General features: G+C 42.3%; 1 protein-coding gene across 21 annotated transcripts in view; it reads right to left on the reverse strand.

Annotated features, from left to right (window-relative positions):
• The window catches only part of LOC119027225 (adhesion G protein-coupled receptor L3-like), a 211,437-nt gene that overhangs the window by 63,095 nt on the left and 121,183 nt on the right, over positions 1–27,159 (reverse strand). For 9 of the 21 annotated variants that reach the window (XM_037112195.1, XM_037112203.1, XM_037112193.1 and 6 more), the window contains 5 exons: positions 25,021–25,821; positions 10,570–10,923; positions 6,701–6,804; positions 3,290–3,475; positions 1,229–1,267 (listed from right to left, as the gene is read on the reverse strand). In XM_037112195.1, coding sequence (XP_036968090.1) covers positions 1,229–1,267; positions 3,290–3,475; positions 6,701–6,804; positions 10,570–10,923; positions 25,021–25,821 — 1,484 coding nt within the window. Of the gene's footprint in view, positions 1–1,228; positions 1,268–3,289; positions 3,476–6,700; positions 6,805–10,569; positions 10,924–25,020; positions 25,831–27,159 lie in introns of all 21 variants that reach the window. The other 12 variants (XM_037112192.1, XM_037112194.1, XM_037112191.1 and 9 more) reach the window with 3 other exon arrangements.

Consider the following 27,159-nt stretch of genomic DNA (forward strand, 5'->3'; position numbering starts at 1 on the left):
CTATTTATTACTTAACCTAAAATAGGAAGAAATACTGAGCTGGGGATGAACCTACTGTTTGTTGTATTGCAGTAACATGTCAGCCATTTCAACGTTCAGCTCAATAACATGCTTTTTTCATTCCTTTGGAGGCGTAAGGCACGGAAGAATGAGCTATTTCAGGCTTCGGCTACACAGACAGTCGACAGGTGTTGGTTCATTGTTGGTCTTTCTATTGCATTCACTGACAATAAGAAAATATAGAGTACCATCAGCCTTATCCTTTGAGCATCTCGCCCTCACGAACCCATCTGCACACGTGCAGCACGCTCAACCGTATACAGACGTGCATTTCATTTGCCTTCCGACATGCCTGAGGGAATCGGGGCAAATGCATGTTGCTCAACACGAGCGCTGCAGAGCATACATATAAAACAACATCTGGCTCTAATGTGCCGCTTTATTGGAGCCATCTGTATGGAAGACAGGGATGTCAACTTCTTGCACAGTTCTCTCATCAAGGTGGAAATGATTCTGATGACAGCTAAAATGTCACCCCGGGGATGACAAAATCACTCAGTAGCCCGAGAAATAGCTGAGTGAGGGCGATAGAGACCCCCCAAAATTAGGACACGTATGTATTATTCATCAGGGGGAATCATAACATGCCATGACTTTGGCTGACTTAGTAGTTAGAAGTTGACTTGTGAGCATAATGAGGTCACTTCTTTTGGCTCTTGAGCATTTGCTGAGAAATGTAGCAGTGCTTTACACGCCTGAGAGCTCAAATTTTGTACTGATGTTATCCACTTACCAGGGTTATTTCACTGGAAAGCAGTGCTGATGTGATAGTTTTGATAGTTTTGGGGCATTTTTAACAAAATTGAGAAACCCGAGAACTCCAGATTTGGGGGGAAAAAAAAGAAAAAAAAAAAGGAAATTCTCAGCCTTGTGCTCAGGCCAAACGTTTCAGTGACGTCTCCATGCAGGGGAAATCGATGACATATGACACACACATTTAGGTGTAAGGACATGACGCAAATGTAAATAATGAAATTTGACCCTTTGGATTTAACATGAGCACTACTAGAATACTTACACCGACTCCAAGGCTCCAATCCTTCTATTATTTTTTGCCACTTCAAAAGGTCAAACTTCTGACAAATTACTTCACAAATGATGTGGTGAAGGTGAAAATGACAGCACAATGACAGACAAAAGGGTATAAGGGAAAATCTGGTCGAAATACCTGAACATAAAACCGGCAAGAGCGCTCTCTTTTCTGTAGCTGCAACCAAGAGAAAATGCAAAAGTTAGAAAAGGTCAGCAACTCAACCAATTCCAAAATACATGTCTGCTTAAAGTGCAGGTCTGGCAAAACCCAACAGAACAGATTGTTGAGTATACAGCAACAAAATGTGACATAGAAGACGTGTATTACTTCATTTCATTTGAATTTCACTACCATTGAAGTAGAGATAGAGCCGACAAAATTTTAGAACACCTGAAAATCGACAGGTAGCACGGACTCCAAGGAAGGAGAGTCAATCATTTTAATTGAGATCTGATACAAGCGGCGTGGCCAACAGAGCCACTGTGCGGCGAAACAGCTAGGTTCTGGTACCGTGCTCAATCCCATGCAGATTAGCTCCAAAGAGTACCGTCTCCCCCCCATAAAGAAGCCGCTCGCTCGACATCACAGCCCACTCCTCTGGAAACAGTCCCATCCGTACCGTAAGCCAGCAGCCCCTTGATCATGAAAACGACACTGATCTCACCGTTTGCCAACTCAATCCTTTCATTGTCTGCTGGCAGAGAGCATTGTGCTTCGCTATCAGAAAAAAAAATCTTTAATTCGCTTAGCTCTCTGCAGATTGTGTCAAAAAGATTGAACTCGGGAGGTAAACATCAGCCACTGTCGGAGCAGCGAGGGAGAGCTCCGTGGGCTTTCGGGGTTTTCCTCGGGGAGGGCTCTCATTAGCAAAGGAAGTCGAACACAAGACAAAGCTGCAGGGCCATTTTTCTCCTCAGATGCACCATGCAGCAAGAAAGGACTGTGTATACTGGGACACAGAATTATAAATCACAGGTAAGCTGCTGACCTCTTGAATAAATTATCCAGGTTTTAAAAGCTTTTTTTCCCCATTTCCCTCAACAGCACTGCTTTTATCCTTCATCTTTACAAGAGAAACTTAAGACTACAACGGCAATCTCAGCCGCAGCAGCTGCCTCTACGTTGAATGCCTCATTTTATGATAAAACCCTAGTTTTTTTTTTTTTTTTTTTTTTTCAAGAGGCATTATAAACTCTAGTTGCTCCTCAATGTGAATTTACTTGCCACATTCCCTTCTGAGGCCCTTTTGGCCATCTTTACTGCCTCTCCTCTCCATTGGAGAAAACTGGCACTAAAATCTCAATGGGGACATCTGTGTCTGTTGCGGCAATGAAATAAAAACCCGTCCGGGAAAAAAAAAAAGCTATCTGAGAACAGGTGTTCGTGTTCCTCTACAAGTGAAGCCGCTCCAGCAAATTAACGGCTGACATTTTGAATTTCACTGATGTTTGCTTTTCTGTTGGCTGCTCAGCAGACAGAAAGTATTATTTTAGCTCGCTTTGCCTGAGTGCCCCTCGCTGTGCTCTGCTGTGAATCGGGGAATAAATGCATTAGCTTCAGGTTCAGCAAAAATGAAAAACGCTGCACTCCCGCAGCTTAGATCCAACCCCTCCAAAAATCTTTACCCTGTCCCATTACTAAAAATCAAGAGGTGCAAGTGTAGTGCTTTTGACAAGCATGACATATGGATAGCATCCTTTAAACGAAATCAAAGTAAAATTGATGGCATAATACATGCTACTAGAGTAAGAGATGTGCCTGAGCTATCCTCTGAAAATCGAAGGTGTGTTTCAGCATGCGTCGGACCACGGGGAAACGCTGGATATCATTTTATCTGACAGCACTGGGCCACATACTGCATCATTAAAAGAATACCTACTGTTCAGGTCTGACTGGATTGAAGTCTTAAAGGTAGGTAGGTCTCCATTTTGGAAATTCAGAGAGGTTTAGAAGTCAGGATGGAAATGTTGACTTACAAATTGGCACTACTGAGGGAAAGAGTTCACCTTAAATTCCCTCCATGTTCTCTTTGTAAAGGCTGATCTGAACAGTGTGGACATGCAGGGGCGAAGGTCACCAGTCCTGCGGGTCATGTTTATCCAGCCTGTTGGCTAGTCGGGATATTTCTTTTAAAGCGAAGGAGAAGTGAATGAAGCACAGTTTGGGTATTTCTTATCAAACAGCTTCTTCACCTACCTTATTGAGGCTCCGCGCTGCACTATCTTTGCCGCCTGGCGTGAGGTTCCTCAGCTGCACATCAAGAAGATCCACCAGCTGAACCATGGCCTTCACCGTGTAGGTGATGTCCCCTGCCTGAAGGTTACGCTTGGTTTGCTCGGCCAATTCCCTTGCGATGACCGCTGCTGTCTCTCCAGCTTTTAGCTGTAAAAGAATGACAAAAAAAACAAAAACAGGAATGAACAAAAATAATATATGTGAACTAGGGATTTAGTTCTCTGCTGCTGAAGGAAAACAAGGCTTGCAAACTTATTACCAGCACCCTACACACCGGAAACATGGGAGAAAACATGACAAATTGCCACATACAAATGTGTAGACCCTTAAAATGAATGCCGTTTAGCCTATATGCATTTTCACCAACGGCTGCTACATTGCACACAATTAATGTGGCGAGGTGGTACTCAGCTGAGTGTGCACCAGGGCAAATATTGTATCTGGAAGCAATTATGAAATCAACTATTGAGGGAATTTCCCCAGGTAGCATTACAACTTTATGAAACTAATGGGGAGCACTGCAGCATGAGGGAAGCAGTGTGTGTATATGTTGTGAGCAGAGGAAACATCCTGTTGGATATTTGTTACGTTTGAAAGCTTATATGATTTTTGTCTCTGAGGAATTGTTAAAAAAAATAAAGTATATGCCTTTATTATTTTAAAGACCTAAAATAAGGTTTGCCGATTATCTTACCACATTAATTTCTGGGGTTTAAAAATTAAGAGGAAAAGAAAAATGTTCGAGACATGTGAGGCACAGTATTTATTCCCAGTGCAGTGGAGCTGAAAACCATCGAGGTTTAGGCTAACTTTAGCATCCCTATCTTGTCCATTTTGTGGACTGGGAGATGTTTTACACTCCAGCAACCCTGTCCAAACACATCCATTAGACCTAATTCTAAAAGCCTTTGAATCATAAACTTGTGAGGGTTTTGAGTTCTGCCTGTTTTCCTGGAACCTGCTTAATTCTTCAGGATGTTAGCATCATATGTAGCCATTACATTAGGGTTACATTGTTCTTTTCTTTTTTACATTGTTCTCATTCTAAGTGTTTGAAAGTCAGATGTCAGACTGCATTTAAAACCACTTCATGGACCTGAAGGTACCTTGATTAGCTGATACAATCTGCTAATCTTTTAAAAGGTGCAATATGTAAGAACTAGCAACCTGCTGAGTCCATTCTCAGAACCAACAGGGGGCAGCATGTCACCACAGTAGGCACAAATTGCGGCTAACTATTATGGTCATTAGCTTGTTAGCTCATTTAGTTGTGCAGCTAACGGTTCAGGCTGAAAGTGTTGGCACTCACACACTCTTAATAACAGACGTCATGACATTAAAACGGTTTGTTCCTCACATTCTGTTAATTGTATCTATTAATTTTTGAATGTTTTCGACTAAAATTCTTACATATTGCACTTTTCAACTGCCAACATAAAAGTGCCTCTTACATTCCTTTCACAGGGGAAAGAATATCGTCTTTACTTGTGCGCTTTGGAGGAATCTGTTTATTGGCTAATGAGACTTCCCATTAACCAAATTACACTGTACATTTCAACCTCCATCTAGCTAGCTAATTATATAAAGAGGTGCCCCTAGATGTCAACCTTTTCACACTTCTAATTTGCAAGTCTCTGCTTGCCACATGTTGGAATAAATGCTCCTAATGCAACAACTCAGGAACAAAATTAACTTTTTTCAGTGATTTTTTTTTATATTTTCCATGTTGACAACATATTAATATGTACAATAATGACATGAAACATTCAATAATTGGTCAAGAGAATCTTGACCAGCAGTCAACTTGACTAAACACAGAACACCCTTTTGGTCCGCTGCAGGTCACAGGTCAGTTACCGCCAAGGTTTTAACTAATAGACCAGGCACAGCAAGATGAGCCTCAAAACCGCAGTGACACCAACTAAAACAGGCCAATCCTGATTTACTTTGGCATCACCTGCCATCATCGTCTTTGAGTTTATTAGTCAAGCCAATTACGCTGCTTAAATTGGTCTTCGCAGAGGTGCATGCAGGGGAATGTGTCTTTGGGAGATGTTTTTCTCTTTTCCCTCCCTGCTCTTGTCTCTTAATGAGGGGAGCTGAGGATGCAACATAAATAGCTATGTTTTCTTTTCCCTCCCTCTCTTTCTGCTTATCTTGTGTCACGTCTTTCTTTTTTATCCTCTATATCTTCCTTTCTTATTTCGTCCATCGAACCATCTGGTAATGAGCAGTGCCACATACAGGAGGACGGCTCTGGATCTAAAATAATGAAGTGCCAGATGGAGATTTCCAGATCTCTGACACGTTGATCTTCATTAGACTTCCTCACTGCTGAAGTGTGATTTGCTTTAAAAAAAAAAACAACAACTACTAACACTTTTTTGTTCAGAATACACACCCCGCTTTTTTTGTCAAGTACATCTAAACAGGTAATATTCTGTCAGAGTCGCGCTGTTACTGCTGCATCCATGCAACAACATGGCCACAGCAAAACAGCCCCAGTAGCTAGTTTGAGAAAAAAAAACAACAACTTTGCCTTAGTTAATTTCTCAGCAGCCTGTAGAGGAGCTTTATTGCGCCGCTCAAATGGTGCTGCACCGCTCAGAAATGCACTCGAACATTTCCCTCCCTTCTATTCAGCCATTCTCCATCCATATCTGCAAGCTGCCGTTTGTTTAATGGGCCGAGCATTGTGCCGTTGAGTACATCATAAGTGTTATAACATGCACGCCTTAGGCTCCTATGAGTTTAAGGGAGAACATTTTCAACATTGCCAGCAATTCATAACCTGGAACCTCCAATCCTTACTCGCGGTTACCTTCTCCTCTTCTGATTTGATTCTATTACCGATTTAAACATAGAAAGGGTTTATATGGGGCTTTGCATAATAACCTGCCCGTGGAGGAGGGGATACAAATCGTGTGTGCTGGAGAAAGATGGAACGCAACCGACTGCTGTATCATATCGTGGACAGAAAGTGGTCTATATTAGCAGCTCATTAGACTGCGGCGTTGTGGTATCGGTCTTCACTCTGCCCACGATCCAGCCACCCACCAGAAATAAAGCATAACCCTTCTATCAGATAAAACGTGTGGCTATCCATGACTTAACTGACAAGTTAAGGAGAGACAAATAACAAAAGCCACACAACTGCTAAAACCCTACAAGCGATACGTAAATCGTGGAGTTGCATTGTGAGCTGTGGCAAATATCAAGAAAAAAAAAATTAATGTCAAAATAACATTTCAACTCTGGCAAATCTTCCTATGCTTGTATTCTCAAGAGAAATGTGTGAGGATACAAACACCCTGACTGTGATGTTAGTTCAAGTAGCACCACTTCTGCTCAGGATATTGGGTGGCTTGGTACCTTCTGGCTGATGAGGTTGACCCAGGGGGAGGTGCAGTTGCTGAAGTCGGGTCCTTGGGGGTCCCAGTATCCCTCTGGACCCACGCACACGTATGAGGCCACACCTATAGAGAGGAGAAAGACAGCAGCTCAGTGAGAACAATACTATGAAGTGCATGTGAGCACAGAGAGAAAAGCTACACTGACATGTGTTTGGTAATATCTCTCAGTGTGTGTCGATTAAGGCGAGTCTTTCTTAAAGATCATTTTTGGGACAATCAAGCTTAGCCACATTTCCTCGTTCCTCTTACTACTGTTTTCCATTATAGAGTGATGAAGCACACGCTGCTATCAGTCTGGTCAACTAATGCCCAAATCTTCTGTGTCTGACTTTTTCTTATTTGCAAAACGCGCCCAAATAAAACCGCAATGTCCTAAGACACACACTTCTTACATGATTAAATTGATGGATGTAGCAAAATGTAATTGGATGGGTTTATCTTATAGCGAATGAAATGAAGTTGCTTCACTCGAGGCCTGCCGAGCTCGTCCCAGACAGTGTCTGTATTTAAATCATTAAAAGTCAGACGGCGTCTGCGTGCGTGTGACAGTTCAACTCCTGCATGAGAAAGAAAATACACCAAAATAGGTGCCAATTAAGTCTGCCATAGCTGAATTCATCACGAAAGGTCAATTAAGCTCGCGCGAGAAGGCTGTCTCTGTGCTGACAGAGATGTGGTTCATGGAGCGACTGTCTTACAATTTTCCATCTCGGTTTAAGTGCAAAGATACCTCGAGATATTGAGTCCAATTGAACGGTGTGGCCATCGTTTTTCAAGGGGCCTTTATATATTATACTCAGGTTCATGCTTACATGTTTAACAGAAAATGCTCATGTGCTTTAAATGTGCAAAAATCATACTTTTCTCATATTGTCCATTGCTGCAGCACCTCTATTCACCTTCTCAATGCTCCGTTTTAGTGCCTGTCGCATCTATCTCAATATATGGACCTTTAAGGCTGTCTGACCTTGCTATATCTACCCACCCTCATCAATTGTAATTAATACATCAAATACTTTGAATCAAGAGACATGCAGCATAAACCTACACTGTTTGTGGACACCTGATATTTGCACTGAATTCAATATGTCCACAAACAGAGTGTCTTTCATTTGTTCTTCCAGGTACCTCAAATAACTTGCATCTATATTTTCACGGCTGACATCAGCAGGGCTACGCGCTGACATTAAATCGCCCTTGCTTGTGCTTAGCGGGAGGGTGCGTTAGAGGGCGAGACGAGCAGCATTAACAGATATAAATTTTGATTGACATATAATTTCCTTCCCCGGTCCACCTTGGACAGCCGTATGTTTGATGGGTTTATAAGATAAGGGACTCTGCATTTCCTCCTATACTGAGCGGCAGGAGAAGGAGCATGAAAGAGAGGAGTAAGAGAGGGAGTCGCGGGGGGGAGATGCAATGACAGCGAGCCAAGTGAGGTAGATGGAAGGGGGGAGCTCGAGGAACTTTCAAAGAGTGGCAGAGGAAGCTCACACAGTCATGTTCTGCTTGGCAGTGTCGTCTGAAGAGCGACGGCTTTGAAGAGCACGCTGAGGGGAGATGGGGTATGTGTTCCTCTTATCTTGCCATATGAGGTCTCGAAGGGTGCTGGTGGTGCCCATTAATGAACCCTGTACGTACTGTATCTCTGTGTGTGTGTGTGTGTGTGTGAGAGAGAGAGAGTCTATGTGATGATTGATGGAATGATTTTTTTGGGCTTGGAGCCAGATTTGATCGTATGATGTCACTCTCCATTTTAGGTTTGACTGGCTCCATAAGAAAATCATGATGGGGAAGTTTCAACCATCTGATTTGCATTCTCTCTTCTTCTGGGTTAGTAATAATGTATCATCACCACTTATTTTATTTATGCAGTGATATTACCTGACAAAAGAGAGCCCTTCATTTCAAGGTTTCCAGGTTATAGTTGGTACAGTTTAAGCATCATTTTGTCTCTCATTATTCATCATTTGAGGAATGTAGTGCTATCTTAAACCTTATAACATCAGAGCATAACATCAGGCATCATACTTATTACCATCATGTTATCTATTATACAGCAGACAGCCTGCCATGCCCCCAGCACAACCGTGATTGCAAACACACTAGCCCTTTTTAGATGGAAAAGGCGGCACATTTGCTCCAAGGTAAGGGCGGCTAAGTGCCGGCCTGTCTTTCTAAAACAGAGGCGCAATATTTCTCCTTTTCCAAAAGCCGCCTCTGAGGTAGGCATAAACATGTGACGTGACGTGAAGCACGAAGCTGAGCTGTGAACAGTGACAATGAATTTGTCTTCAAAATAAGAGCTTTACACTGCATCCCATTGGAGTTTAGAACTGGGTTCTTTCAGGGGGCTTTTAATCTGAAAGTAGTGACCGTAAGAAGCTTGCCGCTACAACAACAAGCTGACAACGAATACAGCTACAGAGACCGAGGAGACGCTGCATCTCCTGGATCTCAGCAGCTGTCCAGTTGCTCATCTTGATGTCTGCGGATGAAGTGATGGACTGACTGCTGTGATCAGCTGTTTCCTGGTTTTAAAACTCCCCGACTGTAGGTCGCACAACAGTGCAGGTCAGGCAGGCTCCGCCCATTTTACACAGTGGCCGGCACATTGACGCTTCGTTTTTAGCACTCGAGGCAGAAATAAGTGTACCGTCCAAGGCGGCAAATTGGTGGACCAAAACAGACCCCCAACTTGCCGCCCTCTGTCTAAAACCGCGGACCAGGCCGCAAAAAAACAGCCAAATTGCCGGCTTGCTGCCCTGTCTAAAAACGGCTGCTGATGCGCAAACGCAGTGGGTGGTGCCTGCTCAGTCGTGTGAAAGCTGACCAATGTGAGACAAGGCTTTACTGTAGGCCTTACAAGGACCGGCATGAAATTGGGGCTTCAGGGTGAATAGAGGTGTTGCAGCAATGGACAGTGTAAGAAAAAAACACGTGTTTACTGAACATTTAGGCATATTTAAGACACACAAAATGTAAATAACTTGGAAAGGAGCCCATTATGTGACCTTCACAAAGTCTAGACTGAGTGGCCAGGCCTGATTACAATATGAACCGCTGTGAGATCAGCACTGTGCTTTCAGGGGAAAAGCTTACTTATCTAAAGCAGCCAACATTTTATCTTAATGCACACTTGACTTCATTCTCTCAGTATTGATACAAAGTCAGAACTGGAACGTATATTAAAACTAATGGCCTGATGCCTGGTGAACAACGCTGCACACAAATGTGTTTAACCAGTAATTAATTACACCAACTGTGTCCTGAGAGACAGGAAATAAATATGGCGGTGTGTGGTGTATTAGTTAGTAGTTTACATACAGAGGCAATGCTAAGGTATGTCTTGGCTCGCTGTATCGATGAGTCAGGAAGCGCATAAACAAAACACACACTGGTGACCAACATCAAGGCAAAGAGCCTCACAGTAGACTGTGTCTCCTAACGAGAGTATTGACAACCTCACAGAGTGAGGGGATAAAAAACATGTACACTTCAGTAGCAGACTTTTTCAGAGGGATGTTTGATGTTTATGGAAGATTAATCAGGTTAACTGCATGCCATGATCTGAACTGATGTGTAATGACACACATTGTTCTGCTCTATTGACGCTCCACACACTGTAAAGTGGTAGAAACTTCCAACAGAGGAAACAGTGGGCAGAGTATATGAGTGAAGCCTGCTGCCACCACAACCTCCAAATAAGTTTGGATAAAGTGAAGTCGTAGAATAAGTAAAATTAACCTTAGCTGTATGTTAAAATGAAATGTAGTGAAGTAAAGTACTACCTTTAAATATCTGTCATGATAGCAGGATTGACTGTACCTATGGTTCCAGGTGGACATGGCATCTTGGACACCATGCCCTGCTTGGTCTTGGGCCAGGAGATGTCCATCATCACCAGAGGATTGCAGTACTCCACCCTTATGTTGGGCAGCTTGGAGGAAGGCGGCGCCCTGTTGTCATCCTCTGGTACCAATCCCTCCACCAGCGTCTGGACAGGGGCCACCACAGTGGACGTGGTCCGGGGCCACTGGGCCATCGCGGGTGTCGTAGCAGGCATCTTGGTAGTGGTAGTCCTGGCTGTTGTGGTTGTCATAGTCAGAGTGGTCGGTCGAGTGGTGGTCCTTGTCGTCATCGTTGTCGTGTCCATGTACACCATGACAGAGGAGGATGTTTCTGTCAAAAACAGAGAGAAGACACGAGGTAAAGCGGTGTACTCACAGACAAAAAGTAGAGTTTGGAAAAAGAAGATTGCGCGTCAATGCCTTTCTTTTTTCCAGTCACACTTCATTAATGTCTGAGAGTGAACTTATTTTGGCACTGGGGAAAAATAAAAGGACAGAGCGCAGAGCGGTTTCTGTTCTTGCCTCCTTTCCACATGTCACTTTAAGAGAGGATGGTTCAAAGAGGATCAATTGGAACTGGCAGGTGTGACTTGCATGGGCATGCGTGGTGTCTGCGATGGGACCCACACCGGCTGAACTAACACACAAACACACACTATCCGTACACACACTTATAGCCGTGCAGTCTAAATAGAGCTGTTGAAGAGGGCATATCTCTGCGAGTCAGACACTGGATGTTGTAGTTACATACTATTTCTGGGTCAGCCAGGATAAACTGAAATACCTATTTCCTCCCTGTGGATACACTCCAGGGGGTGCTTGCTAATGACGCTGTTTACCTGAGCTGTTGGGGACGAGGGCTATCATAGCACAAACACACAAGGAGACATATACTGGCACAGAGATCCCTTTTCTCAGTGTCTTCGACTCCCTGTCATCAATCATCCCATCAACCCATCCACTCTGTCCCCTTTATATTCCTTCCCCTGCGTCGCTGATTGGAAAACAGGAGCCCAAAATGAATTAAGCGACAGGCTTTTTATGAATGTGTGGACTCGGTTAACCCACACAGGGTCAGAGGACACACAGAAAGGTCACACCTCGTTATATAGCTTCAGAAAGTGGCAAGAAGCTTTATTTAGAAAGATTGCTCCGTGTTACTCATTACACATTTGCATCACATTGGTATTTTGATACGATAATTCTTCAGTATGCTACACTGACATTTCTATATGTCATGATCTTATTACTCTGTGTGGTTCAGAAGAAGGCAGCTTACTCTAGGCCCTTTAAATAAGTTCCCATGAGAGAGCACTTCCACAAACACACACACACAACACTCATACCCAATCTGGGCCTTTGCAAAAATGCAATTTGGGATAGACGTTGTTTCCGCCTAATGCAGAGATACAATCAAAATGACAGAAGTGACAAATGGTCCCAATCTCTGTATAAAGGGGGCACGAAACAAAATTTAATGAGGGTCGATTTTAGTTTGGCAGGTGTAATGGACGTCACACATTCAGAGAGCTCAGATAACAGACATGACTGCAGAAATCCTGTTCAGCGAGTTTCAAATTGCAATCGGACGGTTTCTCTGTATGGGGAATTTGAAAAGCGGCAAAATAAGATGGCATAAATTAGTGCCACGGTTAGGGAATCGCAGAGACGCCCGGAGGCTGTAATGACACACACCAGACCGCTATCAGCAGTCAATGCATTCGACGCTAAGCAGCCTCAGCGACAGCCGAGGTTGATTAAATAGGTTGCAGCCGCAGCAAGAGTTCCAGGCTGATTGAGTATTTGTTCTTCAGAAAAACAAAAAGGTTTGTTGTGTTCCTAAGATCCACAGGTATCGTGGACACTCCTGTGGAGGCAGTCCATCAGCAAAGTGGTACTATAACAAGAACCTAATTGAATTGCAATGTGAACTAAGCACATGCAGAGCCTTTTTTTCTCTTTTAATCCCAGCTACCTGGTAATGCATGCCGTATAACTTCCAAATCTCTCTCACAGACAGGAAAAAAAAAACAAATCGGCAAAATATAGAGCCGTAAATGTTAAGTGGATAATACAAGAGCCTTGAAAAGACGTCTTCACACTGGTGTGTCTGGATGCAAACATTTGAATAAGTGAGCATAAATGCACAGTCACGTGCTCACACACACTGGCAGCCACACACTCAGTCACAAACCCTCATCGGCCAACATAAACTGACACCACCACCCATCAACAGGGCTTTAAAAAAAATCACATGAATGCTCAAATAGGTATTTAACATTTCCACCAGCCACCAAGACATCACCATTTACATTCTATAACCACGATTAGACATCATCATCAATCTGCGCCGCAGCAGCCCAGTGGCTGCAATGATCATGTTAATACGAGGGAGAAATATCTTCAAGGACACCAGCCCATTTATTTGATTATTTATGAGAGAACTTATTTACGCATGTGTGTGTTTGAAGAAAAGTGATGATAACCTTAAATATGTCAGCCGCACTCTCGGTAAAGGGAAGTAGCATCAATTTTTGTATAATTGAAATCGGCTGGCGGTGCTTAAACAGCATATAGAAAAATGAGACCGCTGGAGTGGCTCATGGAAATCTGATCATGGAAATGTACTGCTCATATTGAGGTCAGCAAAGGTCGCAGTGCACAGACGCAGATAAGCTGGTGGCTAAAAAGGTGTGCAGACGGGCCTGTTAGGATAAGGTGGTTCTTGTGCTGGTCAGGATGGCAGATGCAGGACTGATGTTGACTGTGACAGATTTTTGCTGAGGGAGTGTGTTGCTTTGGCAGCCCAGAATGCAGAGCAAGTGGTAAAATGCACAGAGATGTGAGATTCATATATATATATATATATATATATATATATATATATATATATATATATATATATATATATATATATATATATATATATATAAAAATATATTAGGTATTAAAGTAAGTAACTATTTAATTCAAAAATATTTGTGACATCAATTATCAAAATCAGCAAAGGATAATTATGTAATTCTGTTTATTTATTTAAATTGAAAGTTATATTTATTTGTAAGCAAGCTTGACTTGACTTAGCTTAGCTTAGCGTGGCTAATGTTGGCAGACTATTACTGCATACTTGGGGGTAGTGGGGTGGGGAGTAGTACAAAGCCTTCTGTAGCTCCAGAGGAAACAGCTTGTTATCAGATACATATTGCCTCCAGTGATGTCACTCAGTGTCTAAGTTACATAATGGGTAATACAGGCACCATGTTTGTACACCGCTATTTCTGTACTGCACTCAAAAACAAATGATCAAAATTGATAGAGCAGGACTAGAACAAAAGAGCAAAACACGTTGCCTACATTACCCATGATGCACCTAAGCCACTGGAGGTAATTTATCATATTACATGCTTTACACTGCTTCTTTTTACATATACAGTAGTGTAAAATGTATAAAATGGGCGGAGTTACCCTTTAATATCTCTTCTTGTGCTTTTGTTAAACTAAGAAGTGAACACAACATGCCCTACCAAGAGGCTGCTCCTGGAACATTTTACACGCTGAGAGCCACAGAAACGTTTGCACACCTGTGGACTGGCAGGTCCAGAGCCAGAGCCAGGCAACAACAGAATACTGTCTCGCTGAACCGCTCTTTATTTTCCAAAATGAAGTGAGCTGCTTTAAGTTGAGATCACTCATTACCTTCACATCACGTCACTCAGATCAAGATTAGCAGCGGCTGACTTCCAGTACATTACACCACAAAAGTAGCTAATTTAGTCTAATTTAGATTTTAAATTACATGACTACGAGACTAACAGCAGGGGCGACCATCTTGAAAATAATACTCCTAAGACAGAACAGAAGCTTTTCCTGTTGCTCCTATTCTGCTGACACTGAACGCGACATGCCAGCATGATGGGACAACAGGCAACAAACATGTTCCTGGTAACATACGGTGTGTTCACTCGTCAGACTGACTCCGTGAAGTCAGTCAAGCAGCATTATCTATCTTTCTAGGTTTGCTACGATGAGCTAACATTAGCTGTCATAAGATACGATGTGCTGCGATCAGTAATGTGGTGTATGGTTATGTCTAGATTTCAAAGAACATTCGATTAATTTAGTTTACAGATCCTTTTAAAATAATAATGAAAAAGGTCATCGTATCACCTTCTTTAATACTGGAGGTAGTATGAGTACAGCAGAATATAGCTGCAGGAAATCGCCATCGCAGCATGAGGTTAATTCAAAGTCACTGGGAACCATGTCTAGAATGTAATTCCATACTTCCGGATGATCCCGTTGAGCCCGCTGTTGAATTATTTTTCACCACGCAGCATGTTAAATACGCCTGCAAAGGCTCACACAAGAGACAGAGAGCAGGAGTGGAAAAGAAAAAAAGTGTCCTTGAGCAAACTTGTATATCTTTTCCATGAGATGAGCACAAAAAAAAAAAAAAGGGAAGCCAGCAGCACACAGCAGCCACAGTCTGCAGGCACTATCGCCTTGGAGACAACACAAGGACATTTTGTTTTGCTTTGCCAGCTTTCTCATTCTATCCAATGGGATGAAGGGAGGAAGAAACTTTCCTCAAGAGCACCAACGATACTGAACGAGAACTTTGGCATGCTCCGAGGGACTCGTGAGTGACCTCAGAGGAAGATTTCAATGTCTGGTTGTGAGTTTTTTAGAAATACAACAAAACCATGGTCCTAAACGAAGACGAGGACGGATGAATATAGATGGTTGAACTCTTCTTCAGCTCTTGAGAATCTCTTATTTCAAAATCTACTTAAAAAGCACTTCCTCGTTGCGGTATTGTTAATTAGAATTGCGTCATCGGATGCATTCAGGTATTCCACAATGATTCAAGGCCAAGTTTAGAAACATAATTCAAAAACGGCATAAAACCTCAGAGTAATTCATCTCCTGTATATTAAAGATTCAATGCTTTCTCAAAGGCATTACAAAGTCGATTAAATATGAATAATGCTAACAGCCAGCTATCAGATATTCATGATTTTTAAACCAAGGGTTCCTACACCTAAACAGGCGACCTTTACATTAATAAGACAGGACAAACGTCTGTGGGCACTCCTCCGACTTCCTCGCATCGAGTCTCGCTCATCATTTACGCTCAGCTTCTGTTGCACAAAAGTCCCCCTCAACAAAACGCGTGACGTCTGTTTCCACCGCACACAGAGCTTTGTGCTTCATTTCAAAGCATTAATTTCTAACTAATTAGCCTCTCTCTCTGTATCCCAGGGCTCGTGGCTTCCACAATTAGATAAGCCCACTCTACTTCGCTCCAGGAAAAAAACCTGCTATGCCATTATGAAATGAATCCGGTTCATATGACTTGCCGTTTCCGCACCGAGAGCGGGCTCGACGGCTCTGAGAAACTTCTGCAGACGCCAGATCAAAGGAGGTGGAGAGGGCTTTTGGGGGGAGAAAATGAAATGAGCCTCAGACGGTAAAGTGACTCTACCAACCTCGTGCTGAACCCAATTACCTCCTAATTTTAGATGTTGAACCTTTATGCATGGTTACATCTTCAGTAGGGACTTTTGAAAATATCTGACAGTCTTTGTGTGATGTCACCCATTAACTTTCCACGAAACTGTTTAAAGCCTGCAAAAAGGGATTTCTGGGTGCTGGGACATGTATTTTTAGAAAGAAATGAACTTGAAGTACTTTCACCAAATCCGTGATCACACCCATTAAGGGATGAAAAAAGTTCTAACCCTGTTCTTGTGTCACTTGGTTGTTTGGTCCGAGGGTGCTGCTTCCACTTTATAGCTCAGTCTACTGCTCTTAAAGTTTGGCCTGATGTCAGAACCTCTCTCAGAAACTACATTCACTTAAGTTTTGACAGTTCCGGAACAACGGTCTTGTCAACTTATAATACCATTAATGAGTCATGATGGTTCGGTGCAAACTGTTTGGCTTTCCCTCAAGTATTCAAACTGAGAGGCCTTCTGGGGTGGCAACAGTGCTACAGCTCCACTTGCATTATATTAGGGGTAGTATTATGGTTCAGAACAAAAAATGTAAATAATTACAGGTATAAATGTTTGTGCAAACTACAAATGCTGAAACTGCACGTCTATGTTAGGTTGAGTTTTATGTTACGTTGTGACAATGCTGCGCATATTGTCTGGTTGGGTTTAAGCAACAAAAGAATGCTTGGTTAGGGTTAAGAAAAAGATCATGTTTTGGCTCAAAATACCTCCCTTGGTTGCCAGGTTTTAATGTATGTATGACACGTGTAATTGTGAACCTAATTGCTGCTTTAATCTTGGGACTGGTCTACAAGTTTCTTCACTAAGCTGTCACCATCAAATCTCTGAACCATCATCTGAGGACTCATGAAGTCACAGCTCCTTGACATGAAGTGGTCTGGATTTTTGTATGGATTTAACAAATGAAATTTAACTCACACCACTCGGCATCTTTAGAAGTGGGGGTCGGCAGATTTTGTCACTGCTGCGTAGAGTCAGGGCAGCCATTTCCAGTTATTTAAAGTCCTTATGTTCGGCTAAGCTAATTTGCAGCTCTATATCAATAGTACCAATATAAAAGTCATTGAGTCTTCACAGTCATGTAAAAACAATGAGATTAACATTACAAGACGCGTCCCGATCTCACCCTATCCCTACAAAATAAAAGCAAAAGAAACTGGAGAGAAGTAATTGAGGCTTTAACATGTTAACCAAAGGGTTTCTTATATTTCGGCCATCAGCTAATTAAGAATCAATTTATAAGACACCATGTCACATGTTATCTATGATGAGAAATACACACACACCTATACAGAAAGAACATCTATTTTAAGCTATCTCAGACAAGCAGCAGCCTCTTCACAATGGCATGATTCACTGAACTCCCAAAGCTCATCAATTCCCCCATGTTTATGTCATATGATCCCACTGAGAGCTACACATGTCGTAGTTGGCTGAGGAGAATGGTGGGAAAGAAAAAGAGGATAAAAGTCACGTCATCTAATGGAGCCTTTTGTGGCAGGGCCCACAAATCCATCAGAGAGTGCAACTGGGATGTGGGCAGTGGAGGGGAGGTGGCGGCGGCGGTGGTTGTGGAGGGGGGTGCGGTAAATTATGCAGCCAGACATCCGGTAATGCTTCGATATCATCTGACATGATGAGAACCGTAATGGATGGGAGCTATGCATTGTTTGGCAATTAATTTCTCATTCCCCAGCTCTCTTGCCGGGACTTGAGAGGGCATCTATGGAGGTCACACAGCTCTGGGAGAAGCGTATGCGCCGGGGCTGATATATATGCACACGTGGAAACAGGCCCAGAGAGACACTCGCAGCGTTTGAGTTAAATGACAGAGGGAGACGTGAGCAAAGCCTGTTCGCATATGCACCACAGTTAAGTACTGTATGTATGTATTCACGACAGGGAAATACATGCAAAGACACAAAAACACAAGCACCTCTTGACTAATGTGCATAAATATTTGCTCATCTGCATTCAGAAAAGGGGATTACACTAATTTGAGATTTATTCATTTATTTTAAATACTCTCAATAGCCTCAAACCCCCAAACCAAATCATACATCATGCAAATCATCATGCACCTACATACTATATATATATATATATATATATACGCCGTTCGTACATTACTGTACTAGTGTGCATAAAAAACACGGAAAAACATATTTAGCAACATCTCTTTGAAGCAAAACTGAGGAATTTTGGATTCCGTTCCAGTCTAATGAGCCAAAACTCAAGTCTCTCAGGCTACTGACGAGGCCAGTCATCGACAAACGTACCAAGAGAAGCAAAAGGAGAAAAGACGAGTGGAAGGACATGAGCACGGGGGATTTCAGACTCACAAAGAGGAAAAGGCACTCTCCTCCAAGGTCTCACCATTTGCCAGGAAAAAAACCGAGAGAGGCTTTTCAAAAGACTGTCAACCAACAGTAGAATGGGCCAAATGAAAAGGGCAAAGCGGTGCAGAGGAACTATGACACTGGTGACAAAGAGAGTTAAAGATGCTTCGGAGGCCTCCAATCAGATTTGGTCGGCTAATTGGCCAAAAGAAATCACTTCGAGCTTGTGTGTCACCGAACTTAACAGGCTTGGCGACGCAGAGGCACACCCATCTAATGTGGCTATTTCGAGTGGCTCTAGAGAAACTGGTAGCTATATATTCACACTCACTCTCACACACACTTCAGGAGAGTGGAGGAGAAGACCGACACACTTTAGTGTAACAACCAATTGAAAACAGTGACAAAGCACTGTTGTATTTTTTGGCTCTAGACTCTTGAAAGAGTTGCAAAAGCACAATGACATACGCACAGAGGTAGGAAAAAATGCCCTTCTGCGCGCCTAACAATCTCCACAAGTTTCACATTACACAAAACTCTTTGATTTTGCACTATAAGTATGTCTTTTTTCCATTTCTGCACATGTCAGGAGAGATGGATAGGGTGTTGGCCTTAACTGAGGGATTGCCTGCCACCGCTCTCACTACACAGGTGATCTGTGTATGATTTCTGGATCAAGGTAGAGCCGCCAAGGCACATGATGGATGGCCAGTCAGGAGGAGGGCCGGCAGGCAAAATCATGTGAGATATATATATATATATATATATATATATATATATATATATATATATATATATATATATACACACACAGAGTGAAAGAACAAAGGAGCTCGCACGCTCAAATTGACAAAGGGTTCATTGAGATTCGACACCAGAAAAAAAATAGATGTATACTCAGATCAGCAAAATGCACACATGCACTAATAGGGTAAGAATCATTATGTTTTACAATATACTTCAAATGATTCTTACATGAGGAAGGTTCAAAAAAGGCTCTGGTGCACCGACAAAGTGCTCCCTGTTTCCATGCAAAAAAGAAAATAATCTAAAGCTGCATTACTAACAGAGCCCCATTGTGTTGCAGCATTAAAGGGTTTGCAAGAAGAGCGTGCATTTGTGCACGTGTGTGCACACGCGCAATTGCTTTAGGAAAATCATTCTGAACTATAATCCTAAACCTTGCACTTTCCCTCGAAGGAAATTGCCCTATGCAAGAGGTGCACCCGGCATGTGAGGAGTGCGTAGTCTGCAAATAAGCATGTAGCCTACATTTCTAAGCCGCCACATCAAAAGGGCTTCATGCAGAATGCAAAAGACATTTTTTTGTGGAAGAGGAGCGTTTAGTTTGAATTACGGAGAGATTCTCCTTAAAGCTTTGTTATCAAGAAAGACAAGGTCCTGTGACAACACAGGTCATACGATAGAATATCAAAGCAAATCAATCAAAAGCAATGACAGGCGCTGGAAAGCTGGTGCGTAAGCATCAGAACACAAAGGTTCAAAAAGATTTCACCTTAAAATCAGAGTGAGTCACACTCTGATCATCTCCACTAGATTCTGCCAGCCTGCATATTCTGTTTAGACAGTCTTAATCAATTTAGCATGTATCAGGCACTTCCAGGCAGAGCCAAGAAAGCCTGACAGTCAAAACCAGCGGGTGTTTCTGCATGAAGGTTAGGGTGCCGCGACTGCGGACTCCCTGCGCGCTATCAGGGCTGGCACCGTGCCCCGGCCAGATGGCAACATGTGGCAAAATTACAGGGCTGCCAGACAGTGAATGTATCTATGACACCAACTGTGCTACATCATATGCACCAATCGAGCCAACAAAAGAATGTCTCCAGAAGTGACGCATTCAGAAATCAGAGGTTGCCTGACTGAAATGTGCGACGAGGGGAACACCCCGCGGATACTCGAGTATCAACAGACTAATAGACACTGATTGCTGTATTCTATAAACAGTGCTCAACACACAGCCCTCAGATCACACTTGGATCTGAATATGTTAATTTGAATGATAGAAATCATTGAAAAGTGAATTACTGTACACAGACAGCAAACACGTCATTGTAAAGTCCATGAGAAGACTGTAGAAGAATGTGGGGACGAAGCTGAAGAATGCATCCGAGTTAACACAGATATATTGTCAGATACGCGGCATGGATTTTATGCCATAGCAGCATATGAGTACTGCTGCAGGAGGTGTGTGAGACTGAGGCTAATATTCTCATGTGGCTGCACTCGTCTTTGCAGCCCTGTGGAGTCGATGCAGCTCGTGACTCATGCTCACTGTGGCAGACAGCTCAGAGGATATCCTGGTAAAGGTGAGGCCGGGGGTAACGTCTTCAGTCGAGTTTAAGGAAACAACACTGCAAAGAGCGAGTTGCACTCACTGCCAGCACAAGAAGCTGATTTGTTTTGGAGTTAGATATTAATACTACCATTCTGTGAGTGAATTATCAATCAGCACGGAGACAATGATCTCAATCTGACAGGACAACACAGAGGCTACAAAACACAGCATCTATATAAGCATCATGATGCGAAACTTTAACAATTCCAATGGCCCAAAGACAGTGAAATAAAAAGTGAATATCACAGGCAGTGAAGTTTTAGAGATGAGAATCAACAGAATTGACTGGGTTATTTGAACAGGACTAAGAGCCTACAGCCATGTTTGGCAGCTCTTTGAGGCAAAGTGGTGCTTAGCTAAATGCTAAAGTCAGCATGCTAAAACACAGCGGTAGTGTTTTGCAGTATTCTCAGTTGTGCAGTAGCACTTAACACAAAGTGCAGCTGAGGCTGATGGGAAAGCGATTGGTTTAACAGGTATATGGTCAATAAAACAATTGACCTCATGATGGTGCTGGATGAAAAGTGAAGAGGTAAACAAAACTGTTACAGACCATGAATAATGTGGACTCAATTTTAAATATTTTCCCAAATGTTGGAATACAATAAGCAGAGGATCTAAATTCTGGGATGATTCGTCTGGTTTATATTGTGCCTTAAATGGCTCGTTGATCCGTGACACTGGACAGGATGAGCGTTTAGGAAAATGGATGGATGGTTTGTTGAGCAGTAAGAAATCGTTCAGTTGTTGTGATGTACTGGTTTTGACGGAACAGTAGCGTTTTCCCTGGGTGATTGCCGGGCCATAAGCAATTACATTACACATTATCTTGACACTGACTTCATGCAACTTATCCACTCGAAACTGCTTTGCGAGCCTCTGCATCCTGCTAACAATTCACTACAATTTGTCCTCAGTGGAGGGGACGGCTGAGCTGAGCCACACAGTGATGGAAGAGGTGGGAGCATTCTAAACGGCGAATCTGGAGAACTGGGTCACGGACAGTTGGAAGACTATGAATTTCCACCGCTTGAAAGATCAACAACCTCTAGAGAGAGGTCATTGTGGCCTTGTGAATGAGTTTGCATAATTACCTGATAGGACACATGTCACATTCTCCATGCTCCTGTATTAATTCAGGCACTATATGTGCAGCATGTAGCTTTGTATCAACCTCAGGTTATATTCTATTTTATGTTTTTAAGAATGGATCACAGAGCAATTTATTTCCCAGTTGTCCTTGCATATTCAGCAATGAATCTGGCCATGTAGAGGGGGACTAATGGTACAAGAGCTTTTATATCTGCTTGCTATTAGCAGTCTGTGCAGCATATTTTTTATCACCAATTCACAGAATTTAATTATCAATGGAGTTGTCATGGAAGCACTCTTGGGCATAGATCATCTGTCCTTGAAAAAACATCCTCTTTGGGAGAAAAATATTGCTCTGTCTGTTGAGGACACTTCAGCATCTGTGCGGATCAGCTCAGGTTCATTGCGGGGAGTTTTCAAAACGCAGGAAAATAGTTTCTTTTTCATGAATGTCATAAAAAAACGATTCACTTTCTTTGTGTTGATGAGATAAAGAAAGAACTCAGTCACCTCTATCATTACCCTGCCTCTGCCCTGTAGCATGTGCAGTGTCGCGGCGTATGTGGTTCAGCATACGGCACCGGGCCCCAGCTGTGGACCGGGGCATGTCGCTCCTGCTCCGTTGGCCATGCAGCATGCTTCAGTGGTGTGGCAGGTCATGCATGCTCACGGTGGTGGAAGCACAAGTGGAAATGAGCTCGTGTCAGAGCAATCACAGAATGACACCTTTTCGGGAAGTGTTAACAGGCACTGTGATCATGACACTGGATCAAATTTCAAAAGCTCATGTTTTCAGCAAAAGGAGAGTACAGCACTGGGCTCTACAGAGAAAGCAGAAGCAAAGCACCACTGGTCATTTTTCAGAGCAGCTATTGTTGTTGTAAGTTTATGTGACTGCTATTTCCAGTTTTCCTTAATCGTATTTGGCTATTTGATTTATCTCGTCCTCACTGGAGCAGTATGTCACCGTTTGAGACGACAGTATCCAGCAGCTAATACAGACGTATTTGTGTGTGATGAAGTGGTCTACAGTGATGCTAATTTGAACAATTTTGTGCAACCACAATTATACAAGTGCACAATTGTGCCATCTCAAAATGAGGCACCTTATGAAACAGCTGCATGGAAAATGTGCACAGCTAAAAATACTTTATCCAAATCAGTCTGCTTCTTCTGTATTGGGTCTGAGAGTTGATCAAATAAAATGGTTTATCACTCCACAGTCCATTCAATCACTCTTTCATCTCTTATCCGTCTGTTTATCTGACATTTATATCTGTTCTTTGACTCCATCCATCCGCTTAATGCAACATTTTATTATCTATATTCATGCAGCAGCCTCTTTGGAGGGCAGCCTGCTCTGCAGAACAGCAGCCAAACATCAAGTCAACATCTCACTGGAAAGTATAGTGCTAAGAATTTGCACTTGCTTGTGCATGTGTATGTGTGTGTGTGTGTGTGTGCAAGTGAGCGTAATCATTGTGTATCACTGTTAAAAACGAGATGGATAATCATTTAATACAGAAAGCAGAGAACAACACCATTTCACTTTCCTTAACTACAATAAATGATACTACGGGTTGTCGGGTATTATCAGAACCAAAGGCGGTAAGCATGGCCAGTGAATGAGTGAATATATTACAGGGAGTGTTGAAGCAGGACTCAGTGTATAAAAAAGATTTGGGCGCGGGCAGCAGCCAACTGAGGAAAATAAATTAAACTGGCAAGCGGCAGGTAGAGAAAGCTCCCGAGGAGAAAGCAGAGGTAAAGACTTCACAGTCAAATAACTTGTGACATTTTTGACTAGAGCTGTTGATGAGATAGAGCAAAGAATTACCTTGGTGTGTCAAAACAGGTTCTTTTTGCCCGTTTCATGCTTCCCAACAAGCTCCAATTTATAAAAAGAACAATGGAGTGGATAAATTAGACTTTTCAAAAGAGTTTTTGGGAAGTTTAATTCAGGCGGTTGCTTGTTCTTTTGTTACAGCAACTGCTGGATTTGGTAAAAGATTTAGCTTGTGGCCGAAACACAAAGTATGAAGTATTTAGTGTGCTTCACCCAGCGTGTCACAGACTTCAAGACAATTTAGCTGCTCCTTTTTTGTGCCTGACAAATGTTTTCCCCTAAAAGTGAGAATTTATAAAGCTCATTATACACACGCATGCTTCTTGCTTCTTTTTTTGCCCAATCATGGCTGCTGCAGCTTTATGCTACTCATTATTTGTTTTCATCCATGTACAGTATCTATCAGAGAGTTAACTTTATTACACTTTCATTTCTCAGACTAATTAAAATACAGAAATAACACATCGAGCTGCATAACATACAGGCAATTATCACCAGCCCACACTGTCTTGGGGTGTTACCTTTAAGTTATTTTTTTCTTTCTTATAATGTCACTCTACTTGATCTAAAAATGAAAAAAATGAGACTTAAAATATGGGGTGAAGAAACAACATGTTGGAAATATTTCGGTTCTTAGAGTCTTCCATGTGCCAATGATGAAAATGTGAAAATATAATTCATTCTGAAGGTATGAGAAGATCAAATGGTTCATTATAGGCACATGGATTTATTCTTTTGGAGGCATGAATCTGTCAAGCAAATTTTATGTAAATCTATGCATTAGATTATGAAGATACTCGAGTGCAGAGGGATTTCTGCTGGTGCGAGTAAAAAGCTTATGGAGGGGACTAGGTATATCCTCAGGGAAGTAGGAGTTTGAATAGTAATCTGGTAATCCAACAAATACATTTTGATTGTATTTGTTGTGGCCAAATGGAAAAATGTTTTTTTCGAGGAAAGGTTGATGGATCTCACACATTTTAAGGAATTATCCTCTTGGATCTAAAAATTGCCTCCTCTGAATTCAAGTTTAGGATGGCTGGATCCCATTATCTTGTTACATACATGTGAGCTCACTTCCAAAATAATTAGGGAAAAATGAAATGTTTGGGATTTCCTGTCATCTCTGTGCTCAATCACCTTCTCACCTGTCTCTCTTTTTCATGTTAACCAACAACAAAACAATTCACTGGACGCATCCTGAAACACTAAACCGCAATGAGCACTGAGATCAACATCTACACATGTAACAGAATTTTTAAAAAAGTGGTCTTACCAAGCCTGTTGTCCAACGCTCCAAAGTCCAGAGAGTACTTGACGACATGGTAATTGTTCCACACATACAGCAGGTTGTCCCTGGGATTGTAATCCACTGCAGCGATGTACTGATAGGAGTTTGGGAAAGGGATGTCCAGAAACCCGTCTTTACTCAGCTCTGTGTTGTAGATGTAGTCGATCTTGTTTCCTGTTGCCTCATTGTCGTCATCCTCATACACCGACTTCACTACATAGAGGATTCCACAGATCATGAAGGCGTTGGATGCCGAGCGCTTGTCATAGGCCGTGTCCCAGGTCCCCTCCACACGCAATGTGTAGGGATTGAGCTGGCTGATGACAATCCGCCCGTTGTTCTGCTCAGTAGCATAAATCACCCAAAGGCCGTTTTCGTCGACCGCTAAGTCAATGTCTGATTTCCCTCCCCATCGATATGGAGAGGTGTCGTGGTAGTTGGCGTTGGCAATGATGGCCTCGCCGCTCTTGATACGAGTCCGAAGGTCAAACTTGACGATGTTGCGCGTGCGCTCCTTGTTGAAGAAGAGCGCCCCGTCGTACACCACAAAGCCAGTTCCATCGACACGGTGTGGAAGTTTGTAGGTTGTCGTCGGTCTTCCGGCAATGAAGTCTTCTTTGGAGGAATATTCAGTCAATGTGTCAGTGCGATAAGGTGTCCAGGGCATGTAGTAAATCTTATCGGAGGCTTGGAGAGGGTCTTTGCACCAGGCTCCTGACTGGTGGTCTGATTCAAAGAGGTGCTCGCTCTGGTACACCCTGCGCAGAAGCCCTGGGCACAGGAATACTGAGGAGCCAAAATAGGGGAAAGACAAGTACAGAGTTACATTGGCAGGTATTACACACCAATGAACACAAACAGCAACTGGATGCAGCTAGAGTTAGATTGACGTTTAAATCTGCAGCTGAATCTTCTCCACCATGAAGGACCTAAATGTTGAATGAGACCCTCGTCATCAACATCTGGATGGTCAGACGATCAGATTTAGATTAAATGCAGAAAAGACGACTGACTGTCAAACAAAGAATGTAATTAGTAATGTGATTGGATTACGCCAACAAGTTTGGGATTGTACACTGCATGTAAACTAAACAGAGAATAGCAGATGTGCATACACAACCACCATTATTATTAGTTCAAATTCAATAAGTGCTTTTTTGTTTCAGTTACTAATTGCAATTAAAAAAATTTCGCGTTAGATGCTCCTACTCCGAGCCTGAAGGTAATTCTTGTACAATGTCATTAATGAATAGACTTTGCAGGGCTGAATAGATGAAATGAAGGTTATCTCTTTGACTTAATGTTGAGCAGAAGAAGTTGTTCGGACTTACCGCAGACCGACTCGCCCGCGTGCACTTACAAGCACGTTTTCCCATTTTAGTCATGAAATGTCTTCTCTGCAAATATCTTTCAAATTAAATAGAATTTCACCAGAGAAAAAAAAGGCTTTGCTTTGATTTTAGCAACCCAGTGGCAGTTTGTAATGCAACTTAATAACCACACAAATCCAAAGTTAAAAGATTTTGACAAATAGCTAAGCTGTAATTATTGGCTGCGGCAGCAGCCCTTCAGGGGACAGAAAACACAAAGAAAAGAAATACAGTAATGACATTGTCCATATAATGATTGCCTGTCCATTATTTCATCCACATGACATTTTTAGTCTGCAGCATGATTTACAGCGCCGCACGCAGTAAACTAATTATATGTGAACTGGTTTGTACTCAAATCTGATAAAGCCAGGCCAAGGCAATGCAGCCAGAGCAGGTCAATAGTGGGCAGCGTTTGCAAAAGCTCATTTGAGTTCATTATGGATTATCTTGGACTGAGGCTATTATGATGTTCTGTCTTTCTAAAAAGATGACGTCTGAATTCAGGGTTATAAAGAGATCAAAATCAGAGTGGGTGAAACATTTAAATGACAATTTTAGTTGTAATTCTTCTAAAGAAATTTAAAACAAAGAACAAAAATGACATTTATTATTTCTATATAGACCAAAAATATCATCTAAGTCATTAAAATAGCAAATTGTTTGGAGAAGAAAAAGTCTGACACAAAGGAATGGGAAGGAATGCAGACGGAGCAGCTTTCCCCTCTTTTTCCACAGGTTTGGGCCCACAGTC

The sequence above is a fragment of the Acanthopagrus latus genome, chromosome 10, assembly GCF_904848185.1.
Source record: "Acanthopagrus latus isolate v.2019 chromosome 10, fAcaLat1.1, whole genome shotgun sequence".
Lineage (NCBI taxonomy): Eukaryota > Metazoa > Chordata > Actinopteri > Spariformes > Sparidae > Acanthopagrus > Acanthopagrus latus.